We start from the raw sequence: 21,169 nt of genomic DNA on the forward strand, positions 1-21,169 counted from the left end.
TTCATAATAGCATCATGTAGTAACATTAGTTTACACATCCCACGGCCCACTTCGCTTCGGACAATGCGAGGAGACCCTCTCAAAATCTCGTTATCTGCCGATCTATCACTCGAATATGCAAGAGTGATAGACATGCAGAGAACAAGGCCCTCTGATCATTTGCTGTATATTGTACTCTTTTACCTTTTTGTGCACAGCAACCTAGAGTGAGACCAAGATAACTCTGCAGCGATTTTTATTGCACAGACGTGCAAGTGTTATTTAAACGTCATAATTTCATAGAAGTTTGACGTTTAAAACTACACTTGCCCGTCTGTGCTATAAAAATCATTGCTGAGTTATCTTGGTCTGACTATTTCAATTTCATGGTTTTTGTCGATTTACCGGCACCTCAATTCACCCTTCTGCCAGACTCCGGCTTACTTCAAGACATACAGAACTATCAGAACGGTAATGATTGTGCGCTTTTCGTGCTCTTGCAGTTTGCAGTCCAGCGGTGGGCACTATAGAAGCCAATTTCACATTGCTAGTTGCAGATTGCAACCTGCGACTGCGAAGTACTCGCAATTCTGGCTCGCACTCTGATGTATGCAGTGGTTTTGAATCTAATTAAGATATAAGATTCGATTAGGATTTAATTTAATTGTATAGTTGCGTTGTAATTATTGTTATGTTGATACCTGAATAAATAACATTTTTATTTATTTATAAGTATTTATGCATTAAATTAGAGTGGAAACAGATGTATAGTTTTCAAAAGCTATGGTATTATTCGAACTCAGTACTAATTAAAAAAAAAAACTTAGGATATCGTGAAATAAAGGTAACAAAACCAATCTAAGTAAGTACAGTTTTTTATTGTACTAATGGAACCTCCCCCTTTTTCTGGATTCGGCTAAATATGTAAAATTAAGATCTGAGACTGAGGCTGGGACTCAAGACATATAAAAATTCGAATAATATGTCAATACAATTATCAAACACGGCTCAGTAATTATGTGAGTGAGTTTATAACTTATTTAAAATAGTACTAAAACTAAATCCATTTAGGTACTGTATATACGTGTGCATAGTCTTTAGAACTGTAATGAACAGTGTCGCCATCATGCAAAACTTTTGACAGTTCAGCGCCATCTGACATGCATGAGCCTTCAACTTCCTCCACCTTCCTTTTCCTGTGATTATTCAACAACCTGCCCGCAGTATTTTCGATTTAAAAAGGTTCTACGGCCTTGTGTGAAAAAAATACACGATGGCAGTGAGGCTATTATCTAAACTGAAGCTTATCCCAGAGTTGGGAGGCGCCGCATATTCGAGCTCGGCCGCAGCACCTGCTACTGTGTCCGACTTCGATATCCAGCACAAAACACCAGTTATTAGGAAACAGTCCCACATTCCGAAGGCTCACTATGGAGGAAGACACGCTGTTACCATGCTCCCAGGCGGCGGCATCGGTCCGGAATGCATGGGTTACGTCAGAGACATATTCAAGTAAGTTTCTTGAGACAGTCATTCTTGGTTATATTTATCCATACTAGATGCGCTCCTGTGCGTATTTTGGTCTTTAATTGAGTGTTTATTTATTTTCATTATTTTGAACATATTACGGCATAAACTATTGTCGAGTGATGGCATTTATGTTATCATTTCAAGGCTAATATGTCTTGTTCGCAATTTGCGCAGTTAAGAAGATTGTAGTATCGTATGTCGGAAAACATTTGACGACATATACGCTAATATGTCTTTGTCATGTGCCTCCACAGCCCGCACTCATCACAATAGTACATTACGATACAAGTGCGAAAAATAGGAAATTCGAAACGAGTGGCGATAAATTAAAACACGACCGAAGGGAGTGTTTTAAATCGACACGAGTTGCGAATTACCTATTCGCACATGTATCGTACAACGTTTTACAGTACATATGGCCCTTTAAATGTTCGACACAGTAACGTAATATGCTACTTCTCGCACTAGTGCTATAAAGTAGCCCCATATGTACTGTAATATATATTTTTGTTGAGAACATGATTTGATGAGAACAGAAAGACAAAATAAATATTTATTAGCAAAAAAACACATACATGATAGAATACATGCCTATGGGTCGTGAGCTAGGATTTCCTGTCTTATAGAACCCAGTAGAATATTAAACTAAAATAACATGCATTTGTATCTATTTGAAATGGATATATTTGAAAAAAGTATCCTACTGGGCCATTACACTCCCAAAATGACAGTTTCAATAGCCCTACCCAATCATCTAGCTTTTATGCCAATGATGTAGTAAAATATCAGATCATTTGGACGAATAATCAAATGGTTGACAATTAAATTAAATCCAAGTGTTACTATCACTAATTATTTCATCTACCTATGATCTAAAAGTTTTCTATGAATTCATAGAAAAATATAATTTCACAGATACATTGGAGCCCCTGTAGACTTTGAAGTGGTGGATATCGACCCTAATGTGGACAACGATGAGGATGTGCAGTATGCTATCACCACCATCAAGAGGAACGGGGTTGGACTTAAGGTCTGTATGGTTAATGTGTAGTAGTTGCTTACAACTTTTAAACTAAATACACCAGTAGCCAGGCCCTCACTGAGCAAGCACACGTTATCCTCGCCCGAGTGCATCGCCTCAGCCTAGGCACATCTACACTGGCCCTTTTGTGCTTAAGAAAATTGCCTCACGCGTATGATCGCTCTGTGTGGACCCACCTAGTCATCATCAATTTCAATATTCAACATTACAAAACATGTTAGTTACAGGTAGTTGGTACATGAAACAGAAGTGGAGGGTTGTAGAAGAGGCCTTTACCTCCTAAGGGTTCTGGTGTGCTAGCTCACAAAATTAATATTAGGTTTAAGATCCTAGGTTAAGTATTTTGTAATATTATCACCCAGAAATAAAAGTCTGTTTTATTTTTATGGTACATGACACCCTGTTAGGGCACAAAATGTTAACAGTTACTTACAATTCTAACAAAAATTATTAAGCTAGTTCATGCAAATCAAATAAGGGTATTTACAAGGGTGTCGCTAGCTGATGTGCTAGGGGGAGCAGTATCCCGCAAACAGAATATTCCTGTGAAGTTACTTTATAAGCATGTATTACTAAAACTGGATCCTGCAGAAAACCGTACCCGCAAAAAAAAGGGATGTACAGTGGGAAAAATCCCTTACCAATATGCTAGGCCAGGGTTTCTTAAACTTTTTGCAGTCACGGACCACTCACAATTTAATAATTTCACGGACTCCTGTCAAAATTTTACCTAAACCTATTTTAAAATTTACTTTTATTATAAGTTTCCATTGGTTATGTTTACAGTAACTGACCTACTGTGGACCTCTGATAAACATGTTATGGACTAGGGGTCAAGGGACGAGGAGGTTGTGGATCCCCTTTGAAGAAATCCAGTGCTAGGCTGTCAGCATTACCACATAGGCAATATTTTTTTTTTTTTTTATTCAGGGCAACATCGAGACGAAGAGCGAAGCGGCGTACGTTACGTCACGTAACGTTGCCCTGCGTAATGAACTAGACATGTATGCTTACGTCATGCACTGCAAGTCATACCCCGGACTCACCACGAGGCATAAGGACATTGATGTCGCAATTATCAGGTAAAAGCAAATTTTTTACCAAATTTACTAATATATTCACAGTCCACTGTAACTTGGATCTTTTTAAATCGAGAGTGAATAGTCATCTATGAGGTAAGCATGTTCTATCCTAGACTGCATCGACACTTAGCATCAGCTGAGGTTGTGTTCAAATGCGTTATGGAAAATCAATTGAGAGGTTTTCTCTAGGGACTAGAGGTAAAAACTATAGGGACTATAGGCAGGGCCGACCTGGCATAGATTCGCCGCATACAGAACAACATGGGAATTCATGAAAGAGGCATATGGTCAGCAGTAGACGCTAATATGCTAGAAGAAGAAGATAAGTAAAAAAGTTTCTTTTGTATGTGGTTGTGAAATATTTGGATAGATATTCCAAGTTATTTTTATAATTCTTTTCTGATAAATATTTGCAAGAGGCTCTGAATGGTTCTGATCTATAGTTAATTTTTTTTAATATTAGACAAATGAAAATCTATTTTGACATGTCTTTTTAATGAAAAACATATTTAAACATTTTTTTTTTTTAATTAAGTCACGGCAATTATTTAACAATTATTTATCATATATGATCATTTCATAAGTGCTTTCATAAGTAATAGCTAATACTGAGTTTTAAAAAGCGTTTTTCAATAAACAGACATGTCAACATTGTTTACCTGTTTTCTAATGTAAAAAAAAATAACTATAGTTTTTTTTCCTGTAAGGTATAGGGTTCCTCAAAAAAAGAAAAAAAAATTAACATGCATCTGATATTTCTGGACGCTTCCATATGTTATAATTTTTTTTTTTCCATTTTTGGCCATTAATAAGGTAGATGAATATTTAGTGTGCCTCATTTTTTGGGATTGGAAGCTTTAAGGCCTTCCCAGTCATCTTCCTCGCGTTGTACCAGCTTTTGCCGCGGCTCATGGGGGCCTGGTGTCCGCTTGGCTTCTAATTCCGAGAATTGGCGTAGACTCTAGTAGTAAAAAAAAGAACTGCTCTCTGACTTTACAGCCCAGAGGAGAAACTAGGCCATATTGGGACTATGTGAAAAAAAAAACATGAATTACTGTAGGTTATAGATTATAGGTAAGTATACGCGGGCTTGGTTTCCGCAACTTGACGTCATATTATCGCGCCTATTTAGTGTGGTGGGTTGTCGGCACTACTCTTGCCGATCCAACTCTACCAAGAAGCCTAGCAGACCCTTGGTGTTGCCGACGACTTCTGGGAGAGACCCCGGCGCACCGAGGTGTTGTACCCGGTACTCTGCCAACCCTGGGCATTCAAGAATGACATGGGCTGTCTCCTCTGCCTCCATGCACGCACTGCAGGGGGGCTATCTGTAACACGTAGGGTTAATAGGTGTTTGTTAAGTGGGGCGTGGCCGGTTATGGCCCCAGTCAAAAGCCGGAGCTGTGACCTCTTCAGCAGTACGATGACTGATGATGAACTACTATATTTGCAGTTTTTATTTCCAGACAAAACACAGAAGGAGAATACGCCATGTTGGAGCACGAGTCCGTCGCCGGCGTCATCGAGTCCATGAAGGTGGTGACCGCCAGCAACTCCGAGAGGGTGGCCAGGTTCGCCTTCGAGTATGCCAAGAAGAACGGCCGCAAGAAGGTACAATTTCAATAAAAAATCATACATGATTCGTTGTTTGTGTGCGCACGTTCTATGACATAGGCGGGTACTCTGTTCGTAGGCTATTATCGCTATCAGCTTAGTTCGTCAGCGTAGCGCGTAGTTCGACCTGGCTATGAATAATGCGTTAAACGCCTGTATAAAGGCGAAAAATTCATTTACAATTTTCACACATTTACATCCCATTAAAATAAATAATAACATATGTAGTTTTTAACCCTCAACGCATAAAGTCGTTAAGCATAACGCGTAGGGGGTAAATATATTTTAACACGCTTTTATTAGGTCGACCTGTATGTAACTATGTAATGGAATCTAAGCTAACTAATTTAACCATCTTCCAAGAATCGTAGCGTCATGAAAATTGGCAGCTGTATGTAGATCTGATGACAATACAATAATATGGTACCTACTGTCGAACTGATCTGATGATGGAACCGGAAGATATGAACTGGAACTTCATGATGGAACATCATATCATAGCTGTGTTTGGACTTGTTAGAAAAGTCTTTTAATGAACTTTGACCACGATTAGGTTTCAAGGTCTAATGATGAAGCCGGAAGATTAGGAACCGGTATTCCATAATGAGTATCGTATCATAGTCGTATTTGCACTTGTGAGAAAGGTCACGTAATGGACTTTGAACACGATCAGGTTTCAAGGTTATAAGTTATAACAAACCTATTATATATTGATTTGGAAGTTTTCCAGTTTTTGGTTTTACGTGCATTTATAAAAGCGTGTTTTTCTAGTGTTTTTTTACACTATTAATTTATTTTAATTTTATATTAATCCCTTGTCAGCGACAAACAAGCATCCTCCGCCTGACATTAATCAGTTACAAACAATTTTAGAAAAGTAAACAAATTCCAACCCAATTTCCTTCATATTCAGGTGACAACGGTCCACAAAGCCAACATCATGAAGCTCTCCGACGGGCTGTTCCTGGAGACGTCCCGGCGCCTCGCCAAGGAGTACCCCGAGCTGGAGCACAACGACATGATCATCGACAACTGCTGCATGCAGCTGGTCGCCAAGTGAGTACGGCTTCGGCATAGAATAGAATTCGTTTTATTCGTAAACACAAACGAGCCAAAAAAGGAATATTACGAATAGGGGCGCCACTACCAAAGTCTACTCGTATAACAATGTACCGGGAAACATTTGGACCCGGGTATGTCCTTAAACTACGTCCACAAGAGAGGTATGGGCATTGTGAATGTCATCTCGCTTTGTGTGGTAGGGCACAGCACAGTGGATGTCATTCCAGATCTACAGCAGAGCCCAACTGGGGAAGTACCTCCACCTTACAGAAAATCGCAGCGGATACTGCTTACCATCAGGCGGGCCGTATGCTTGTTTGCCACCGACGTAGTATAAGAAAAAAACATGAAAACCGAAATTTCGTTATCTAACCCCTATTTTTTTTTTGTAATATACATATATACTTCTGTATGTAAATTAAGTTTTATCACGAAATAAATAATTTATGATATGATATGATTCTCGTTATCTTGCATATTCGAGCGATGAAGAGGCAGATAACTAAATTTCGATTTTCGCGTTTCCCGGTAGGCCCTTTGTAAACAAACCGCCTTGATGCATCAATGTCGTATTTTATTATGTGTGAAAACTTGTCAAAGAACAGTTTAAGGCACAGTATGTATAAGTTACTCTATGGTTTATGAAAACTGCTAGTGCTGCACTCTGGCGGCAGAACATTGCAGTATTACATCATATAATAAAAACAAAAAGTATAAAGTGACACGAAATGGCCACATCTCAGCATGTTGCTGGTGGCTTCCAGCGCTGATCTTTTTATCATTTATCATTTATTTATTGCAGTCATGAAGTTACATAATAAGGTGTTACAATTAATTTAGTCAGTTCATGACACCCTGTTAGGGCACACAATATTAAATTTAACTAAATATCTAATACCTATCAAAACATTTCTACACAATATGTCTCGTGTATATAAAATTCGAATAATAATAATAACATTATAATAGTAAAAAATCTTCCGATGAGACCATCAATTGAAAAGAATCATGGAAGGCGACAGAGAAGAAAAAAAGGCATAATAAACCATAGAGTGAACAAATGTTATTATAGTGTTATGTTATTTATGTTTTTTTTTTATTTCATATTAATTTAAATTGTATATTTATTTATTTAATGCATGCTAGTTATTTTAAGGTTACACAAATTAGGCGGGTCCACACAGAGCGAACATACGCGACGGTAATTTCTTCGCACACAAACCGGCCAGTGTAGACGTGCCTCGGTGTATGCTCGCTCTGTGTGGATCCGCCTATTGACTAAGTCCCACAGTAAGCTCGTCAAGCTCGGGTTGTGGTACTTATTATTATAGACAACGATATATATAATATATAAATAATCGGGTCCACACAGAGCGAGCATACGCGCGAGGCAATTTCCTCACGCACAAAGCCAAGGTAGACGTGCTTCGGCCGCTTCCGGTTTGTGCGCGAGGAAATCGCCTCGCGCGTATGCTCGCTCTGTATGGACCCGGCTAATAAATAGAAAATACCCATGACTCGGGAACAAATATCCGTGCTCATCACACAAATAAATGCCCTTACCAGGATTTGAACCCGAGATCGCTTTAAAGGCAGGCTCACTACCCACTAGGCTAGAGCGGTCGTCAAATAGAATTGAATAATTTTGTCCAGGCCTCACCAGTTCGACGTGATGCTGATGACCAACCTGTACGGCTCCATCGTGTCCAACGTGGTGTGCGGCCTGCTGGGCGGCGCCGGGCTGTTGTCTGGAAGAAACTACGGGGAACACTACGCGGTGTTCGAGCCCGGCACCAGGAACACTGGTACATTTCTTACACCAATGTCGTTGAAACACCGTTTAAATGAAAACATTCAATATCTACAATAGTATGGCGTAAGGTGATAGCCCCTTTTCCTTTTGCTTTCTGGAATGATGCGATCAAGGTACATAGGCTACGGAGACTGCTTACCATCGGGCGAGCCGTATGCTTGTTTGCCACCGACGTAGTATATAAAAAAAGGTGGAAGTCATGCTTGAATTCTGAAGTAGGAGCGATTGCATTATATTGTCCGAGAAATCTAACTATGGGTAGAGGTAAGGAGAACCTCTTATGGGGGAACTGTTGCTAAAGTGTCCAGCAGCTGTAAATAATAGTTCGCAATCTCTCCGGTGGCGCTAGGGTAGCACAAGGGCATGACATGAACTTAGACATTATTGACAGAGTGAAGTGCGCTCTGTCAATGATTTGATTTTATTTACTAAAAAAAAAAATTGCGATGCATTGTGGCGCCACCTACTTAAGGTTTTTTCATGGACTCCTTTCATACACATAGATTGTATGTATGTATGTATATACTTTATTGTACATAGAAATAAAAACACGAAAAACACAGTTACAGAGTAAATTAAATACAACAAAGGCGAACTTATCCCTGTATGGGATCTCTTCCAGTTAACCTTTGATTGTTCTCCTAGGAGGAAAATTTCTTATGGCAGAATTGTTAGAAAAGTGACCAGCTTTCAGCTTTGAATAATAGTTCCTAATGTCTTCAGTGGCGTTAGGTAAGCTCATGGATTACATGAACCATAGAGGTATAATAATATAGAGATGAAATGGGGGAGGGGCAACAAATAACCCGACCAAATTACGTAGGTTTTTTGTGGTATGTTGTCAGGAATGTTAAAACGTGTTCTTAATTTTGTCGCATTGCGTATGTTCTGTCCCTCACGGGCGCACGCGTATGGCACATCTAAATAAATACTAGGTCTATGACATTTTATTTCGGTTTATTGTGGCGCCGCCTATTTAATGTTTTTTGATGGACACTTTTCACACAGAGATTTTCCTCCTTTTATTCCACACTCCATACTGAAATCTCTCTGGCAATATAGGGAGCGTGCATGAACTGTAGGAGGCAGCACAGGAGCCGTCAGATTTTTGGCGCGAGGCGTAAATGTGATGTTTATTGTTCCGATGTAGCCCACAAGATGGCAGCACTTACTATGCACAAGAAAACACGTGACGTGTAAATGTACATGTATATGGTTCCGATTTAGGTCACAAGATGGCAGACCCTCCAACACGCACAGTCTCTATTGGCTTTTCCCCTAATAGGCTAGATGACATTTTTATTAACGGTATCAGCACATTAGGTTTGCTTTATTTTATTTATTTAAACTTTATTGCCCAAACAAAGAAAAATGTACAAATGGCGGACTTAATGCCAAAAGGCATTCTCTACCGGTCAACCATTGGGTCAAACAGAGACATATATGTTGGTGCAGAAGATATTCATAAATTATTTAACCGAAAAACAAAATATTATACATACATTTAAACATAATAAAAATAAACCTACAAAACTATGATCAAATACCATTACTTATATGATATACAGAAGATAAACTAATACATATTACTTCATGCTTATACATACAAGATGGAGAATATTATTTAAATTCTTCAGACAGAAGATGCTTGCGGAGTAGTTGCTTAAAAACAGGTGCTTTGTCTATACTCTGTATCTTTAGGTATTTAAAAAAAGGTAAACAAACAATTTGTACATTTTCGGGTAGTTTTAATATTTATTGGTTAACCAACCAAATACAAAACCGCCTGGATCTGTCACTGAACGACCTGACTTTAAACCTACATTATTGGATCATGTAATGTTCTAATGTTTTCATCTACCCTCAACTGCCTTAAGGAGCCATTTGAGGGTAGATTTTGTTTACCTTTTTTTAAATACCTAAATATACAGACTATATATATGACCCATTGCATTAATACAAAAGTCAGAAACGACAGTCAAAGGCCGACATTCGTACTTCACTTGTGAAACGCTCCTAACAAAATGACAAGAGATCGTGACGTCACCGTCACTGAGCCATCTTGAAGTGTGGAAAACAAGAAAGTTGTTATTTTGTTAGCGATTTATGCGTTTATGTATATATATTTGATATACAATCTCTTTTTTTTTTCGATAAAATGTAAGAAGTTAAATGGCAGCATTATTTTTATTTATTTTATTTTTTTTTTATTTATTTAAGGTTTACCAACAGATACAACACTACAAAAAATACAGATAAAAACCCAAAAATACATGAGTAAGTGTCTATCCAATAATAGGTAAACACAACATGCGTTAATACTAATCAATCAATTAAGACCTAAAGTATAATGTAATATAACATACTTATCGTTAAATTTAGTACTTCGTTTACATGCAGCTAGCGTTTTTATACTATAGGATTTTTATACAAATAATTCTTATAACTACTTTGACTTAAAGATAATATGTCGACTCGGGATGCTTTAAATAACTTGTTATGTTCCCTACATATTCTAGGTATGGTGCCTTGAGATCCGAGGTTCGTTCGGTAAGTTCTAAGAGCGAAAGGTCGGAAGTTAACTATACGAGAGTTTGGCCTTGGCACTGAAAATCTTATTTTGCCTATAAGTTCGGGAGATTCAATGATTCCATTTAATATTTTGTGTAGCAAAAGTTGATCTGCAATCCACCGGCGCTTCACTAGAGGAGATAATTTGAAAAAATTTAGTCGATCCTCGTATGTCGGAAGAGAACGGAGTTTCTTTTGATGTATGGATAAGAAAAATAGAAATTGTTTTTGAATTCTTTCTATTCTATCTTCATGGCATTTATACTGGGGGTTCCATACACTTGAACAGTATTCTAAAGTATTCCTTACTAAGGAAGTGTAGGCGGTAATAAGAGCCGCACTTCCTTTAAAAATTTTGCAATTGCGCCATACAAAACCTAATAGCTTATAACTTCTTTTTACAATATCGTCTATATGAGCCTTAAACGATAGCTGACTGTCCAATATGACACCCAAATCCTTTATTTCGGAGACTTCTTCAAGAGCGACACTGTTGATATAATATGACGTAGGTAAGATAAATTGTCTCCTTGTGAATTTAATATGCTTACACTTATTGATGTTTAAAGGTAGTTGATTTATTTCGGACCATTTGACAATACGATTTAAGTCTTCCTGTAATAAAAGTGAATCAGATATTGAATTGATCACTTTGAAAATCTTTAAGTCGTCAGCAAAGAGTGAATAGTTGGAATGGAGTATTACTTTGGACATATCATTAATAAAGGCCAAGAATAATTATCCTTTTTGGAAGTTAAAAATTATTTAGAAGCGCTGGTGGCCTAGCGGTAAGAGCGTGCGACTTGCAATCCGGAGGTCGCGGGTTCAAACCCCGGCTCGTACTAATGAGTTTTTTGGGACTTATGTATGAAATATCATTTGATATTCACCAGTCGTTTTTATGTGAAGGAAAATATTGCGAGGAAACCGGATTAATCTCAATAAGGCCTAGTTTACCCTCGGGGTAGGAAGGTCAAATGGCAGTTGCTTTCGTAAAAATTAGTGCCTACGCCAATTCTCGGGATTAGTTGCCAAGCGGATCCCAGGCTCCAATGAGCCGTAGCAAAATGCCAGGACAACGCGAGGAAGAATAAGGAAGTCAAAAAGAATTTAAATTTGGACATTTTTGGGTCCTATATTTGTTGGGTTATTCCCACTAGTTACCACCTAGTTGTTACCAGTGGTAAAAGGTGGGAAAAAAATCTCAGTAGGTACCACTCGTAACAGCTTGGTGGTAATAAGTAGGAATAACCTTTCTCTTCTTAATTTTTTAAATTGTTTTTAACTTCCTTCTTATTGGGAATAACCCTATTTGTTTATATATATTATTTAAATATCCAAATTGTTGTGATAAATTTCTAATTTGCTGTCTATTTTACTAGATTTTGTCGTAAAATTCAACTTGTGTTATCAATTATCATCCCTATTCTAAGTTCAAATCTCTTCAATTTTACATCTCGATTTATCAACTTCCCACCTTGCACCTTAATGTGCTCATCGCGTTCACTCAATTCCCTCTAAATGCAGGCACGGCCATCGCCGGCAAGAACATCGCCAACCCCATCGCCATGATCAACGCGTCCGTGGACATGCTGGAGCACCTCGGCCACCACTTCCACGCCGACCTCATCCGCGGCGCCGTCACCAAGACCATCAACGTGGACCGCATCTTCACGCCCGACGTGGGCGGCTCGGCCTCCAGCACGGACGTCGTCAAGGCGATCATAGGTAACATTGGACAGGGGCTCGGCCATGGCCATTAGGCAAGCGGAAGGAATTTTATTTTTGTTCCACTTACCTCTGTTACAATCCCCTCACTTGTAGAAAGGCCCCTTGGGCCCGAGCAATTTTGAAACTAAAACGAGGCTCGAAAACCGGTTGAATTTCCAAGCCATTATCACGTATTTTTTTATTTCAGCTTCGTTCGTAAAACCGTTATTATTAAATCGGTTTTTAGGAGAAAATTTCCATAAAGCTCTTATCGGAACCGGTTTAGAACAATAAAAACCGGTATCTTCCTATGGGGTCTTTAACGCGGCACACCACAAGGTCGGCCGGCGATCTCGTCGCTCGTCGAATAAACCGGTTTATTTAAGTTGCAATAAAGTTCTTAAAACGTTAGCGTTATGAAAGTTCAGAGCGAAACCGAAATAAACCGGTATATACCGCTATTTTTAAAACCGGTTCCAAGTTTTGGGTGAAATTACTTTCCAAAGCTGAGAGGGATATGGAAGACCCTATACTCTGTATCTTTAGGTATTTAATTAAAAGTAAACAAAATCTACCCTCAAATGGCTCCTTAAGCCAGTTGAGGGTAGATGAAAACGTTACACGATCAAATATAGGTTAAAGTCGGGTGGTTCAGTGACAGATTAAGGCGGTTTTAAATTTGGTTGGTTAACTAATAAATGTTATAACTACCCGAAAATGTACAAATTGGTTGTTTACTTTTCTTTAAATACCTAAAGAAACAGAGTATAGGTATCTTATGTTGCGGTGACAAGGTACAAAGTGGCACAGAAATAAAAATTAGTTAACCCGTACATTGTTGGTTGTTAATAAAGTATGCCTTATTGGCAACCGATTAGTTACCTTATATGGATCGATCAAGTTTTTCTTTCATAAGCCAGAAAGTACGTTGACATGAAACTAACATGAAATATTTAAAAGTTAGTCTGTACCTACATGGTAGACTAACCACTAAGGGCTGGTTGCACCGAACCGTCTGGCACTATTAAATTATTCGCTAAAATTTTTTGTATAATAATTTCCATATTACTCTGTTGAGCGATGTTGATCAGTCTGTTAAGATGATTGGTGCAACTGGCCCTAACCAGTTCAAATTAATGGCAAATAAATTAAAAGAAAAAGTTAATCGATGATTCAATGAGGTTTAAAACTTAACCCCCTTATTCATAAACGTGTACTAAAGCTACGATACCGCTAATAATCGTTTGTCCCTTTCCATCATACCAATACGTCGGAAAGGGACAAACGATTATTAGCGGCATCGTAACTCTAGTAGACGTTTATGAATAAGGGGGTAAATGTTTATTGTAGATGGAGAAGCTATATCTGTTACCAAGCGCCAAAATTACAAAAAAAAAGCTAAGTTCAAAGATGTGACGTTTATGTTGTGCAATTTAATAGTACATTACGATACAAGTGCGAAAAATAGGAAATTCGAAACGAGTGGCGATAAATTAAAAAACGACCGAAGGGAGTGTTTTAAATCGACACGAGTTCCCCCCCCCTCCCTCCCTCCCTCCCCCCCTCCCCCCCCTTCCCCCCTCCCTTCCTCCCTTCGGTCGTGTTTTAATTTATCGCCACTCGTTTCGAATTTCCTATTTTTCGCACTTGTATCGTAATGTACTATTTTGGTAATTTTGGTTCATTGGTAAAATGGCCAAAGTGCCTCTTAGTTTGATTTCAGAAAAGTGATAACTTGAATCTTCATAGACATCATTTTTCTATAAGCTGGTCAGCTAAAATTGAGAATATTTTGAGACTTTTTGGCCACAAATCTGGAAATGGAAATAATTCCAAAATAAGTGAAAGGTATTGATTTACCTGTATTCCGAATTAGTTTAATTTGATTATACTGTCAATTAAAAATCTTAGTTATGGAACTTAAAGTTCTTAACGTATTGATTGACATTTATTTTCTTGTTCTTAATTTTAGCTGCACCAGACAGTATTTTACCCACTATACATTTTAGACAACAACCAAATATATTCGAATACATTTGTAGTACTTAACAGAATCATGAAGTATTTAGTTCTGTACGCTTTGTGATAGACAATTTTTATTTATTTAGACCATAGACAGTAAATGACTTGAGCCATTTTTTTTGTTTGTTCTTTATCAATTGTGTCAAAAATATACCGCTAAATAGTTTCCATGTAAATTGACAATAATTTTAAATGTATTTATTTCACCATTTTTGTAAATTTTCACTATTATAATTCTGTAGATATTATTAGACCAATTTGTAAAAAATGTAAATTAAATAGCCTTTGCGTTTTCGTCTGCTTTGTCACTAATCTTATAATAAACCTTATGCAATTATATTAAGGTTGAATATTGACAAACAAGATCTTTAATGAGGCATTCGAAAATTTAAGTACAATATCTAATTATAAAATAGAATCCAGTTACCGTTGTGTAAGTAGCTAATATTTATTTATTTCAATTGTTTAAATATTGGAAATAAAAACCAGTATTATATAGGCTCGTTTCATTTTAGCTGTAACTTTAGATTCGTCATTTAGAAGTAAAGATAACCACCATTGACATATATCTAAGGACGGGCCTTACCGGCACTAGAAATGGTGTTAGTTCAGTGGTGTTACGAATTCGAGCCAATCGTGGAGTATAACGCAACAGTTGCGACCAATCGCGCGCGTGATGCGAACACATCAACCAATCGCATTGAGCGTTAGACTGCACGATTGGCTCGAATTCGTGTCCGTGACACCGCTGTACTGGCCCCATTCTTATTGCCGTTAAGGCCCGTGCTTAGATATATGTCAATGAGATCCACAGTTTTGTAGCTAATATTACCAGTAAGTATCTAGTTCTACTCATAACCCACAGTATCAGGCGTAATTGAATAGCTAATTACAATGTATTATGTTAAGTGACAGCCTTTTGACCACCATTTTTAATACCTAAATTTCACACACACGCCAACATTATTGCTACAATATACACTGTATCGTCCTTGGTACAATCAAACCACGAAAGTAAATTTAGATAACGTATCGGCACAAATCCACCGCTATTCAACTTACCCTTTATTTTTTTTATCCTTTGACCGCCAATGACGTCCTTGGACACGCGCGGTTAAACTGTAAGGACTTCGCGCATTGTATACACGGTGGGCCGGTGATAAATTCTCTTTTCGTCTCGACCTCTTTCGTTAAACATAAAATCTAGACAAATGCGAAAGGTGTAATTTCTTCTTCTTGCCAGACCTTGTGCATCGGCGCCAGGATAATCTATCCTGGGTTGTCGTCGGTGCAAGTTTCTGGGCTTTTAAATCCTCCACAATTGACCACCAGGTGGCTGTTGGAGGAGGAGGCTGGTCGTTTACCTCTTCCTCTAGATTGTGTACTGATGTTGAGTACAGTTTTCACGGAGTAGCTATCATCTATGCGCATAATGTGACCATACTAGCGAAGTCTACTTTCTCTCAGTTTATCTTCTACTGGCGCTACTTCGAAAGATCCTCTGACATGAAGAAGAGACAAACGTGTCATTTAAAAGAAAAAAAAAACATTTTTTTATTCAAAATAGTGCGTACACGAAAACAGCGAGCGGGTTGCATCCGCACCTTTTTTGAAAACAATCGTTCTCATGTGATGTGACTGTTCGTCGGCGTTTTTGTATTAAGTTCGGATTACGCAATATCCATGAGTGTCCAAGCACAAATCAATCAAACAAATTAGTGAGATTTGATGCTACTGCATCGGCCAAAAATCTCGACGTCAAGGACGTGCACGGTGAAACAATGAAAACATCGAACGGGTGAGGCCGGATGCAAGGAACTCGACGCGTAAACGAGCTACGGCTTTACGGTTTTCTAGAGCAACTTTACGACGCATTTTACGGCTTGATCGGCTACAGCCTTACAAAAACTTAAAATTTATTTTATTATATTTAATTCTAAATATACTTTTTATTTAAAAACATAAAAATATAATTTCAATTTTTTTATATGCATTTATCATTGGCACACTCTGTATAGCTTTTACCCGCGACTTCGTCTGCGTGGGATTAGTGATTTGGGTTGGCTTATTTTTTATATACTTAATCTGCTTTTTATTGATTCCCCATACAAACTTCATATTTTTAGAGATAAGTACAGCGCCTAGATAAAAAATAATGGCAATCATTCGATTTGAACATTGCTTACAACAATTATCAGGCGATGCATCGCAATTATCTCAATTTTAATTCCACTCGGTTTTCACCCTCTTAAGGGATGGTTTTCGGGATAAACACTATCCTATGTCCTTACGTATCTCTATACCAAATTTGAACTGAATCGATTCAGCGGTTTAACCTTTTTAACGCCAAGAACACCTAAAGTCGTCGTTACTAGTCGTGCCCACAGCGCCTAGGACAACTATAGGTGTCATGGCGGACGCTGTCAAAGTAACCTTCACACTGTCGAGTAAGGTTTACATTAGCTCGCTTGCGCCCGGGAGCTTGGCGTTTAAGTGATGTTTGTGTTTATGACATAAAGCGTTCAAAAGGTTAACCGTAACGTGAAGAGGTTACAGCCAGACACACTATCGGATCGGATTTATATTTGATTGATAGGCGTTGCGTAGGGTTAAGGGGTCAGATGTGAAAGGGTCAATTATTATTAAATTGTTGCATATATTTTTCTATAGTACGTTATTTTTGTCTATTTTCAGATAACGTTGAATACGGTTTCAAGAATAGACACATGGAGTCTATTAATTGAATGATTTCGATCACTCTCGTTAAAACCATATTATTATAAATTGATACATGTAGATTATCTAGTTTAAATTATTATTTTTTTCCCAGTAGTTACCAGTGGTAAAAGGTGGGAAAAATCCCAGTAGTTACCACTGGTAACAACTTGGTAGTAACTAGTGGGAATAACCCGACTACCGTCATACAAGAGGCGGGCACAGGTGGGAATAGATCAAGTTATTACAAAAAACAGTATATCCGCCATTCTGACAGTCAGTTACATATTAATTAATAGATAGGTATTTAAATCATGTTAATGTATTGTTTTATAGTATAACGAATAATGTAAGAAGCACTAGGTGGGTAAATAAAACTACCAAAATATTAGAAAATGTCTTATTAATTCCATAATAATTATAAAAATTCATTTCAGATGAATTGATAAAATGTCTGTCTTACACCAATATAGGTGCGTTTATATGTATTGACACTATTTTAAGTCAGAAAAATAAGCCCTTTAACTGGCAGTGAGAATATATTTCACATTTTGAACTTAATCAATATTTGATAGGTTTTGACGTACCCCTCCCCCACAAAAATCGGTAGACTGTTTTTTTACAGTCACCATCAAATATATCGGAGCGGCCAAGGTGCTCACAAATATCTCAACACGCCTCTATTGTCAAAGCGTTAGTGCGTGTTCAGATATTTCTGCTCCGATATATCTGATGGCGGCTTTACAGAAAATTACAGACAAAGGCGTCTCCCATATATAAGGACGGGCCTTACGGGCAATGAGAATGGGGCCAGTATAGCGGTGTCACGCACACGAATTCGAGCCAATCGTGCAGTCTCACGCCACAACGCGATAGGTTGATGAGTTCGCATCATGCACGCGATGGGTGCAACTAGTTGCGTGAGACTGCACGATTGGCTCGAATTCGTGTGCATGACACCGCTGTACTGGCCCCATTCTCATTGCCCGTAAGGCCCGTGCTTAGATAGTCAATGGTTTCCGGTAGATTGAATGCTCTAAGCTTTATTTTATGGAAGGTAGAGGCAAGGAACAGAATCTCCTTAGGCAGAACTGTTGCAAAAGTGTCCAGCTGTCAGCTATAAAGATTAGTTCCAAATCTCTCCAGAGTAGCTAAGAACCTAGGTGTTATTGACGGAGTGAAGTGCGCTATCTATGATTAAAAAAATTTCTCAAGTATTCTAGATATTGTAGCGTCACCTATTGGTTTTTTTGTCGTACACTTTTTGGTATATGGAGATTCTGTTCCTTAACTCTACCTTCCATACTTTATGGTATAGGTTCAGCTGTCAGTCCATAGAGAGTGTTTGCTTACTATAATAGGTCTAGGTTGAGCTAGGGGTCTATTTGACTCGTTTCTGCTGGCGCGCGCGGTAGATGTCGTTGAGGGGCGGCGCCACGCTCAGGTCGTCGTCATCCGAGTCCTCGCCGGCCTTCCTTCTGCGAGACTGCAATTATACTATTATTAGTGAGCTGTTTTAAGCATAACCGCTAGAAACGGTTCGTAAATAAAATTAAAGTACATAATACCCTCCCAATTATGTTTTGATTTTAATTTAAGATGGCCTCGTCAGCCTTGACGTAGTTTAAGGACATACCCGAGTCAAAGATCTCTTATCTATGTATTTAAGTATATATAAGTATTTATATTATATATATATCGTTGTCTAAGTACCCTCAACACAAGCCTTACTAAGCTTACTGTGGGACTTAGTCAATTTGTGTAATAATGTCCCATAATATTTATTTATTATTTATAAAGAGAATTGAGTATAAGTAAATTTTGTAGTCAACTAAATTTACTGCCATCTTTCGACGCAGGACTAAAACTCTTAGAATTACATATGGGTATTATTCAAGGTATAGCAGCATCGTTTCGAGTGATGGCGCCATAACATTCCAGAACCAGTGAATAGTTTTTTTTTTAATTGATAAAAATATTTACATGACATTACAGTTGAACCAATGCTTCACCAAACTTTGTCTAACACCAATAATAATTTTAAGCATTAATAATTATAACACAATAATGGCACATTGACAAATTAAATTGGAACAGTTGAGCACCTAGCATCCATCGTCTCACAGAATCTCAAACATTCACTACACACTGCCGCCCGTCGCCACGCAAACAGGTCGCATTCAGGCGTCGATGCCAGGAGCGCATTGAGCAGTGAGGGGCTTTGCATTGTTTAAAAAAATAAAGTAGTAACGTGCGGGAGCGACCTTGCTGGCCACGGTGGTGATGCCGTCGTCGTCCACGATCCAGTGCACGGAGCGCGCCAGGTCGAACAGCTTGGTGTCGCAGCCGTTCTCCTGCGTCGGCGCCGGCGCTGCCACACCACAAGCACGGATGTCATCGTCAACGAGGCAAAGATGGATTATTAGCATTACTCGTCAGGCGACAAGCGAAACTCAGTAATAACTATAAGTCTGTATCTTTAGGTATTTAAAAAAAGGTAAACAAACAATTTGTATATTTTCAGGTAGTTTTAATATTTATTGGTTAACCAACCAAATACAAAACCGCCTGGATCTGTCACTGAACGACCTGACTTTAAAGTTTAAACCTACATTATTTGATCATGTAATGTTTTCATCTACCCTCAACTGCCTTAAGGAGCCATTTGAGGGTAGATTTTGTTTACCTTTTTTTAAATACCTAAAGATACAGACTATAATAACCGGGTACCTAATGATTCTCCGACAATTATTTCGCAGATTATCGATTCGCAGACAACGATTCGCCGAACATCGTTTCGCAGAGTGATTCATTTGTAGATGTAACTTTTGATCGACTAACGTTACGCAGACTCTTGGTTCACATACAGTTCAGTTCGCTTCTATGTAAATTAGCAGAACTATTATTGGACGATTTTCATTTGGCAGAATAATCTTTTCGTTTAAGGAATCTTTAGTCGAATAACATTTCACATTACATACATCGTTATTTTCGAAATAATAACTTTTTATAAATATGTTTTTCGCAAAAAATTCATTTTTGGTACAAGCTTTTATAGCTGACTGTACTTTTCTTTCCACACGCAACTAATACTCATCGAGACAATTCTAAAAACCCCAAACGCAATGAGGTTGCTTTGTTTTATCACAGAGTTCCAATGGCCACCTCCTGTTTCCATCATCAGATCAGCTTGATGGTACCATAATATTGCATTGTCACCCGACTTACATATGTATACAAATTTTCAGCTTCATCGGAAACCAGGATGTGGGTCAAATTTAACTTGCAAGATTTGATTACAGACAGACAACGGAACAGGTGAAATTAAATAATAGCTTGTAAAAAAAGAAAACCGACGTCAAAAAGTATTAAATATAATATTATCCTTCTTTAAGTATATGCGTTAAGTGTATGTATAAAAAAAGTAAGTTACTAAGACGTTAGCGAATATTTAGTGTTAATCTCGTGGTAAGCCTACAGTTGCACTACATCAAATTGGTGGTTTTCGAGAGAAATTGTCTAATCAATATAAATGCCAAATGATGATTCGACCTATTGTGTTTCGACCAATAGTTTCTCGGGTAATTGTGAGAGTTACTAAATGATTACTCTACGAAAAGCAACTCGTGCAAACGACTTATTATAACTTATTATGCTTAATGACATTCTTCCAATCGTTATTCGGCCAAAGAACCCGTCTGCGAATCGTTGTCGGCGAAACGAAAATCGGCGTATTTTTTCTCTGAGAATCAATAGGGCACCCTAATTTCCACCGCAAGTTCATAGCCATAATGAACCATATTACTACTAAAATAAGGTTGATTTTTGTTTAATATTTTTTTATTAATTAGTGAGTTTTGCTTGTCACCTGACGTACTATCTCTGATTAATTTGTTATACTTCGTTTTTTTTTTAATTAGGGTGGTATTCCATCTGTTCTTGGCCCAATATAATAAATATTATACGACATTATTACACAAGTCCCACAATAAGCTCAATAAAGCTTGTGTTGTGGGACCTGTGGGTACT

General features: G+C 38.0%; 2 protein-coding genes across 2 annotated transcripts in view; one reads left to right on the forward strand and one right to left on the reverse strand.

The window, feature by feature from the left end:
* The first annotated feature begins 1,136 nt into the window (after window positions 1-1,136).
* On the forward strand, window positions 1,137-13,953 carry LOC133533077 (isocitrate dehydrogenase [NAD] subunit gamma, mitochondrial-like). Its single transcript, XM_061872018.1, has 7 exons — window positions 1,137-1,491; window positions 2,425-2,539; window positions 3,482-3,633; window positions 5,100-5,244; window positions 6,161-6,303; window positions 7,963-8,114; window positions 12,221-13,953. Exons 1-7 carry the CDS (start codon window positions 1,253-1,255, stop codon window positions 12,454-12,456), a joined length of 1,182 nt encoding a protein of 393 aa, XP_061728002.1. The 5' UTR covers window positions 1,137-1,252; the 3' UTR covers window positions 12,457-13,953.
* Window positions 13,954-17,526: 3,573 nt separating this feature from the next.
* LOC133533076 (protein suppressor of forked) overlaps window positions 17,527-21,169 on the reverse strand; it is a 33,637-nt gene continuing 29,994 nt past the window's right edge. The window contains exons 18-19 of the mRNA XM_061872017.1: window positions 19,405-19,511; window positions 17,527-18,626 (exon numbers count right to left, since the gene is read on the reverse strand). Of these exons, the coding sequence (XP_061728001.1) occupies window positions 18,522-18,626; window positions 19,405-19,511 (212 nt within the window). The 3' untranslated portion in view covers window positions 17,527-18,521. The remainder of the gene's footprint in view (window positions 18,627-19,404; window positions 19,512-21,169) is intronic.

This window comes from Cydia pomonella, chromosome 28 (genome assembly GCF_033807575.1).
Source record: "Cydia pomonella isolate Wapato2018A chromosome 28, ilCydPomo1, whole genome shotgun sequence".
In the NCBI taxonomy this organism is placed as follows: domain Eukaryota; kingdom Metazoa; phylum Arthropoda; class Insecta; order Lepidoptera; family Tortricidae; genus Cydia; species Cydia pomonella.